The following is a 7650-nucleotide window of genomic DNA, read 5'->3' as shown; positions in this document are numbered from 1 at the left end:
CCTCTCTTTGAATTTTTCAGATCCAAACATTATGTTCGTTCAAATCCGACGCTCAGCTTGTGGAGGGTGTTAAGGATAGTTGACCGTTCATTATAAGGCAAATCATTACGGGTTACCATATTTGCCCTTCTATTAAATGCAAATATATTGTATTCATTTATTATTCTTTGCTTTTATCGCTATTTCCTTATTATTTGTAATTTACCTTATTTTTGTATTCGGTAAATGATTATAAATAATGGAAAAATATGGTAATTCTTTTAATACAAATAGTGATGTGGGTATTACTTTAATACCTTACAATTACGCGGCTTCGCCACCTTTCCTCGTCTTCCCGTCCATTCCTCCTGCCATTATCCACTATTTAATCGCAATCCCCCGTTCAAATCCCCCATTAATTAATCGGAAAAGATCGATGGCAGAAGCCGAGGAATTTAGCCCAAAACCGCGATTACAAGAAGATATTGTTGACGATTTTTCTTTCGTCTGTCTAAATCCAGATGCCTTCGATAACGGCCAGATCCGCCCCGTATTTCCCATCTTTGATCAACGGATGTTAGCCGACGGCGGTTTCCAGGTAAAAGAGGAAACGACGTCGGTTCGATCCCAGTTAAAGTTAAAGAAGCAATTGATGGAAGAGAACTACATCAGTTCGACAGAGGATCGGACTAAAGCTTCGACGACGGCGGTCTCGAAACTGTGGCGGTTCGGGGACAAGATTCCCCGGAGCAGCAGCGACAGGAAGGAGACGTGTCTGTTTCTGAGAAGTGGCTCGTCGGTGGAGAAGGGAGAGAAGAGGAGGAAAGAGGAAACGGCGTCGTATTATCACGAACGGCATTACGCGAGAAACATAGTGGAGAGTATAATGGGCCTTTTCACGGCTCCTAATGGTTTGAGCAGAAATTTTTAGCCCTCTATTAAATCATATTTATTTGTTTATTTATTCCTCATTATATTACAAAAATTAATTAACTTTAACATAATATTACTTTCTATTATACAAGACAATATTAAAAATTAAAAAACAACCATTTTTTTAAAATTTTATATCAAATTAAAAAAAAAAAATTGACATGGAAACTCGCAGTTATACGTATCATACACAATAACGAAAGAACATGTTTACGTGCGAACAAATATTAAAAATTAAAAAAAAAAAAGAGAAAAAAAAAAGAATGTTTGGTGGAGGATAAGAGTTAGGAAGGGAAGGATGGGTAATCCAAATTGTAATTCAGACCTCATCCATCGCTTTCCTTTCCCTATCTCCCCATCTTCATCTTCCTCTTCCTCTTTCCTTGTCCGCCATTTCCACCAGCTTTCTTCAACCAAGCAGGCAGCCACAACCTCACTGCAACAATGGCCTCCAGCTTTAAGAATTGCATGCTTTGCTGCTCGTCCAAGGTTACGGTACGCATCACTCTCCATACTCTATTAGAATAAAATTAATAGGGGTTAAGTTATTATACATTATAGAGTAAATAAACTATATCATACTCTATTGGAATGAGGCCTTTTGGGAAGCCCAAAGCAAAGCCATGAGAGCTTATGCTCAAAGTGGACAATATCATACCATTGTGGAGAGTCGTGTTCGTCTAACAAAGTTATTATACATTTTAGAGTAAATAAACTATATTGTTACCTGCTAAAGTTCTATTCTATATTCTAAAGAAATTAATATAATTATTTTATGTTTTTACATTTTTCAAATTATTCCTTTTTAATTTTATTTTTAGTACTATATTTATGAGAGTATTATGCTATTTATGAAATTGAAAATTTTTTCATTCCATGGTAATCGATTTGTTGTATAAATTAATAATAAATTAAAAATATATTTAAAATAAATTAATTAATTAGAATTGAAGGATTGTTTTTGTCCAAATAGAAAAAAAAAACGGAAAATTGAGCATTTAAATATCTTGTAACTGAAAAGTTCAAAACATTAAACCACCCGAATAAAATAATAAATCTATGAATGGAACTAAAATTATTATTATTAGTATTTTCTATTTTTAGTTTGATTCTAATAGTGGAAAGGAACCATCTATATTTAAAATAAAAAATTAAAAATATCATCATGTGCTCCATATAATATAACTTTATTTCTAATTTATTCTCAATTTCTTATCATATTTTAATATTTTTCTACACTACTTTTAAATTAGGTTTAATTATTATTCTAAAAGTTAAATATTTAAATTAAAACTAAAAAAAAAAAGTCAAAAATTTAAATTAAAACTAAAAAAAAAAAGTCATAACCAATTAGACTAAAATGGTAATTTGGTATTTCTTTAATTCGAATAAAATAAGAATAATTATTAAAATTGTTTGTATTATAATAAATTTATATGGTCCAATTCTTTTATTCTCTTTATTAATGGTCTTCTCTCCCTTCCAATACCGTGACCTTTGAAGAAAACTAGGGCTATGTTTGAGAAATTCCAAAATGGCCCCCAATCTTTGACAATTTTATGAATTTATATAATAAAAACAAAATTTTTTAATTAAAAAAAAAATGCTTAAATGTATAATTGGTAAGGTATTATCGTATATTATATTATATTATATTTTATTAATGATCACGTTTTACAATGTGGCCACGTGGCAGTCATCCAACGGGTATATTAGTTGACTCGTCAATGAAGGGCACGCGTATTGACGCCATCGAAGTTTGACTCTCCACCACCACTTTTTTTTTCTTCCCTTGAATCCTCAAATTCCAATCGGAAATCACAGCCGTTGATTCATTCTATATCGCAATCACAGGCGTTAAAATCATGATAATTCTAGAAATTATAATTTCTGTTTATTTTAAAATTTATAATTATTATAGTTTGGAAGAAGCCAAAAAAAGGTGACTTGAAAATTAAAAAAGTAGGAGACTTTTTCAACGTCATTTTCCCATTATCTAAAAAAGAAAAAAAAAAAAAAAAAAAAGCAATTGGGTAATTAATTTCTTTTTATTCATGGCCATTTCCATTATATATATTGACCCGTCTTCAACAGCTTCGTATAGCTTTTGCTTCTTCTTTAATCTTCCTTCCCAACAACATTAACGATCCCCAGATTTTCCCACACAATTTTAAAGGTTCTTCTAAATTTTTGGATTTTTTTTTTTTTTTTTAATTTTATGAAATGATCATCTGGATCCACCGACGTCGTTTTGATTAATTTTGATGGGTGTTTGAAATTGAACAGGAAGACATGGCGGAAGAGTCGTACGAGGAAGCGATTGCCGGACTGACAAAGCTTCTCAGGTAACGGATCCATCTCCTCCAATTCCGTTTGTTTTCTGGTTTTTGTTTTTCCGCCGCCGCTAATTCAGGACCGATCAGAATTCATTTCCGTTTTATATGTCGTCGTGTAGTGAGAAAGCGAATCTTCAGGAGGCCGCCGCCGTAAGGATCCGGCAAATAACTGCCGAGTTGGCCGGGTCCACCGCCGAGTCTGATGGGTTCGACGCTGTGGATAGGATCAAAACCGGGTTCACACATTTCAAGAAATCCAAATTCGAGTACGTTTTTTTTTAAAATGGAATTTTACATTTTTTTTTTCTTTCGAATATGCTGTTTGGTTGATTCCGTATTAAATAATAATATTAATTATTGATAATAACGGGGGTTGTTATTGTTTTGGTTGCCCAGGACGAATCCTGATCTGTTTGGTCAACTAGCGAAAGGGCAGAGCCCGAAGGTAAGGATTTGTAATTTCAGAAAGAATGTGGGGGATAAATGTAAATAATAATTTCTTGAGGGGCTATGATAAGGGCACCGCCGCAAATATTGGGCGGGGTTAGATAAGGTGTTGAATGAAAAGCCAAAAAAGAAAAGCAGCCACTAAGAGAGGTCCACGTGTAAATTGCAGTTTTTGGTATTTGCGTGTTCGGATTCCCGAGTTTGCCCTTCACACATACTCAATTTCCAACCTGGGGAGGCCTTTGTGGTCCGAAACATCGCCAGCATGGTCCCACCATTTGACACGGTTTGCCCTCTCACTCTCCATTTATTTCCATCCATTTATATCCTTTAAACATTTTAAATATATATATATATATATATATATATATATATATATTTTTTTTTTTCGCCCTCGTTCTTATCCAATTATTATTATATATAATTAACTTACAACTTATCATTTTTTTTTTTTAAATTTGGTTGTAGACTAAATATTCTGGGACGGGAGCTGCAATTGAATATGCTATATTGCATCTTAAGGTGGGTAATATATACTTATTATATAATATATGTTAATAAATATTTTAATGATCCCCCATTTTCTTGTATTCTCATCATGATTTTTCATTAAAAGTTACGAATTTAATTAATTTTAGGTGGAGAATATAGTTGTGATTGGACATAGCTGCTGCGGTGGCATTAAGGGCCTGATGTCCATCCCAACCGATGGAACTCTTTCCAGGCAATTTCTCTTTCCCTTTATTTATTTATTTTTTTTCCTTTCTTTCTCTCAAGTTCTATTCAATAATTTTTTTTATATTTATTGATTTAGATCTGTCATAGTTTTAAAAAGTTTGGTATAAAAATTTGAAAGTACCCGTAAACTTTGTATTTAGTAGTATTTTAAAAGTTTCAATAATAATTTTAAATTTCCTACTAATTTTAGATGACAGTTTTTTAAAAAATACTTTAATAATTTTTAAAAAAATGAAATTTAAAAAGTGTCATAATACCCTTCCATTTAAAAAAATTGAAAAATATTTTATTATTAGTATTTTTTTTTTTTGAAATACCCATAAAATTTCAACAATAGTACTAACCGTAAATAAATATAAAAAGTTATTTTGGACCCACTTGTAAAAGAACATAAATATAAAAAGGGTAGATGGGATTAGGATTAAGGTGAGTGAGTTCTTCCCATGTGATGGTGGGTAAAGTAAGGGGGGGTAGTTTAGGGATGGCATTTAATGGGAGTGGTGGGTGAATCACAGAGGAACTCTCTTTACCAATAAAAGCCCTTTAAGCTTTCCACTCTGGTGGTACCATATTCTTGGAGGAAGCTCTGTCTTTATTTATATCTCTAAAGTTGTCAGAAAAGTTGTGATGGAAGGGACAGTGTTTACAAATTGCTACTCAAAATTCTGCAGTTTACTGTTCAGTGCTTTATGATAAGTACATCCTTTTGTCCTTACTTTACAGATCACCCTTTTCCCTTTCAACTTTGTGGGAATCCCTCCATTTGGATCCCACTTTTCCTTATCTCTCTCTGCCTTGATAAGAGAAGTGAAGTTACAGCTCTTTTCCAAAATCCTATATTCTAAAACCCATTTTGTTTTTACCTCTCTCTGCTCTCTGTTTCTGCAAAACTTGCCTCTTTCTAAAGTTTACCTTGAAAGAACAAAGAATTTAAGGTTAATTGATTGATTCCAAGAGGAAGATGTGGCTTGGTGGTTGTTTGTTTTAAGCAAAGAAGTAACACAGTTCCTTTTTTAACTTACAGTGAGTTCATTGAAAACTGGGTGAAAATATGCACTCCTGCCAAAGCTAAGGTCCAATTAGGTTTCACCGACTTGAGCTTTGAAGACAAATGCACAAACTGCGAGAAGGTAAAATAACAAGTCAATTCAAGAAACAAACACAAACCATTCGTTGTAATAACAATCATTGATACCTTGCAGGAAGCTGTGAATGTTTCCCTTGGAAACTTGCTGACATACCCTTTTGTAAGAGAAGCTGTCATCAACAAGCAACTGTTCATAAGGGGTGCACATTACAACTTTGTCTCTGGAGATTTTGAGCTGTGGAATCTTGACTTTAATATTTCTCCTTCTCTAGTTGTCTGAAAATACCATACAATACCCTCCTGGACGACGACGTTAATCAAACACGGTCGACCAATTATTTTTTAGTTTCTTCCCTTTCAGCAATGTGTCTGTATTCTGCTGCTGTCATAGTATATGAGGCTAAGGAAGCACTTATTTATACTTGCAAGGATGATCTGCGCAACTATCTTCCCCTCCAAAATAAGAGTTTTTTCTTCATTTTCCTTTTGTTTCCCTTTGTCTTGGAAGTGTTTCCTGTAATGGGGATATCCCCATCACTTTTGTACTATTACAAACAATAACTATAATGAAATGGCTTGCTTCATTCTCTTTTAACAGTGCAATAAGATCCTTTTAATGTCAATCCATGCTGGGATACTTCCAATAGTTACAGAGCCATTTCAGAGTAAAGAAGGGAAAGGTTTCTCGAAGATCTCACAGATTAGTACCCTCATGGGATTGGATGTATGACTACTTTTCCAGTGGCTCGGCTGCTTTCAACATATGAGAAGGCCTCTGCGACCTTAGAGAATGGAAAAGGTCCTTTTGGGTCCACGATCGGCTTCACCTTCCCGCTTTCCAGGAATGGGTTCAGTTTCTTCAGAACAGCTCCATCTGAAGTGACCACAAATCTGAAACCAGGCTCTGTCACTGCGCCTGTCAGCACCACGACTCTGCCACCTTCTTTCACTACTTTCACCGCCTTATCACACTGCCCTGTCATTTGAGAAACAGTCTATGAACAAGCTAACATCAATGGTCAAATGACTCAAATCCTACAAATCCTCACCAATTGCATCGTAGACTACATCAAATTTTTCGGCCAAATCTTCGATGTTCTCCTTGGTATAATCAATGGCTAAATCCACACCCAAACTTTTCAAGAACTCTAACTTTCCAGTGCTCGAAGTGGCTGCAACTATTGAAGCTCCAAACACATGTTTTGCTATCTGTATCAGAAACAAGTCCCAGATTTCCGTTTCATTAAGCAAAACAGCAGAGATAACTTGCGGAGATAGTTAATTATTCATGCGAAAGTGAGAGAAATATAACCTGAATGACTAGGCTTCCAACTCCACCAGTACCGTTGAGAACGAGAATTGATTTGCCAGCAGAAAAGTTGGTTCTTACCAGACCTTCGTAGGCTGTTTCAATAGCCAGAGGCAACCCAGCGGCCTGAACAAAATCAATATTCTTGGGTTTTAAGGCTAATAATTTTTCCTCTACAGCAGTGTACTCTGCAAGAGAACCGAACTGTTTGGGGCCATCGAGGGCTTTCTCGTTGATGTTGCCATATACTTCGTCCCCTTCTTTTAGCTCCTTTACCTGACTTCCCACCTTCACCACCACACCTGCTACATCATATCCTGGAACTGTCTGCACACAATCCGAAACACCTTCATTCAATCTCATAGCTACAACGACAAAAAATCCGTTTGAAATTGAATTTATCTCATTTTGTTTAGAATTTGCAACCATTTTAATTTAAATATTATAGTTCAACAATTGTGGGACGAACAATCAAACTGTCAACTTTTAATATAAATAAACAATAATGTAGCAAGAAACTATAGTTTGAATTAAGGTGCAATGAATTAAATTGATGTAAACTAACAATTTATATCCCTCTGTTCTGTGAATTCCAGGATTCAACATTCGTATGTTAAAAATATATAAGATCTCTATTGTTATTTAAATTTATAATTTGTTTCGTTCTATCAGTCTTTATTTGCATATACGAAATAAGCCATTCTAGAAACAGACAAATGCAAATGATCCACATATTTGATTAAATACCAAAAAAAAAAAAAAAAAAAAAAAAAAAAAAAAAAAAAAAAAAAAAAAAAAAAAAAAAAAAAACAAAAAAAAAA

At 34.0% G+C, this 7650-nt stretch overlaps 2 protein-coding genes across 3 annotated transcripts in view; one reads left to right on the top strand and one right to left on the bottom strand.

Moving 5' to 3' along the window:
• The first annotated feature begins 1264 nt into the window (after positions 1–1264).
• Positions 1265–6110, top strand: LOC111470569 (carbonic anhydrase 2-like). 2 transcript variants are annotated; one of them, XM_023116146.1, is made up of 9 exons: positions 1265–1407; positions 3199–3257; positions 3368–3514; positions 3645–3693; positions 3865–3981; positions 4164–4217; positions 4334–4419; positions 5458–5563; positions 5636–6110. In XM_023116146.1, exons 1-9 carry the CDS (start codon positions 1357–1359, stop codon positions 5798–5800), a joined length of 834 nt encoding a protein of 277 aa, XP_022971914.1. In that variant the 5' UTR covers positions 1265–1356; the 3' UTR covers positions 5801–6110. The 2 variants fall into 2 exon arrangements, with proteins under 2 accessions (XP_022971914.1, XP_022971991.1); XM_023116223.1 differs by lacking the exon at positions 1265–1407 and adding an exon at positions 2970–3088.
• Positions 6085–7650, bottom strand: part of LOC111470369 (NADPH-dependent alkenal/one oxidoreductase, chloroplastic) — a 2886-nt gene continuing 1320 nt past the window's right edge. Inside the window, exons 2-4 of the mRNA XM_023115968.1 lie at positions 6833–7156; positions 6570–6729; positions 6085–6496 (exon numbers count right to left, since the gene is read on the bottom strand). Of these exons, the coding sequence (XP_022971736.1) occupies positions 6231–6496; positions 6570–6729; positions 6833–7156 (750 nt within the window). The 3' untranslated portion in view covers positions 6085–6230. The remainder of the gene's footprint in view (positions 6497–6569; positions 6730–6832; positions 7157–7650) is intronic.

Source organism: Cucurbita maxima, unplaced genomic scaffold, assembly GCF_002738345.1.
Source record: "Cucurbita maxima cultivar Rimu unplaced genomic scaffold, Cmax_1.0 Cma_Scf00001, whole genome shotgun sequence".
Taxonomy (NCBI): Eukaryota; Viridiplantae; Streptophyta; class Magnoliopsida; order Cucurbitales; family Cucurbitaceae; genus Cucurbita; species Cucurbita maxima.
This window is presented reverse-complemented; position numbering and strand designations above follow the sequence as displayed.

Bases quoted from the DNA above. Each gene is read 5' to 3' on its own strand.
- LOC111470569 (XM_023116146.1), top strand. From the start codon at position 1,357: ATGGCCTCCAGCTTTAAGAATTGCATGCTTTGCTGCTCGTCCAAGGTT. The intron at 1,408-3,198 runs GTACGCATCACT...GAAATTGAACAG, and splicing joins GCTGCTCGTCCAAGGTTACG to GAAGACATGGCGGAAGAGTC. The intron at 5,564-5,635 runs GTAAAATAACAA...GATACCTTGCAG, and splicing joins AATGCACAAACTGCGAGAAG to GAAGCTGTGAATGTTTCCCT.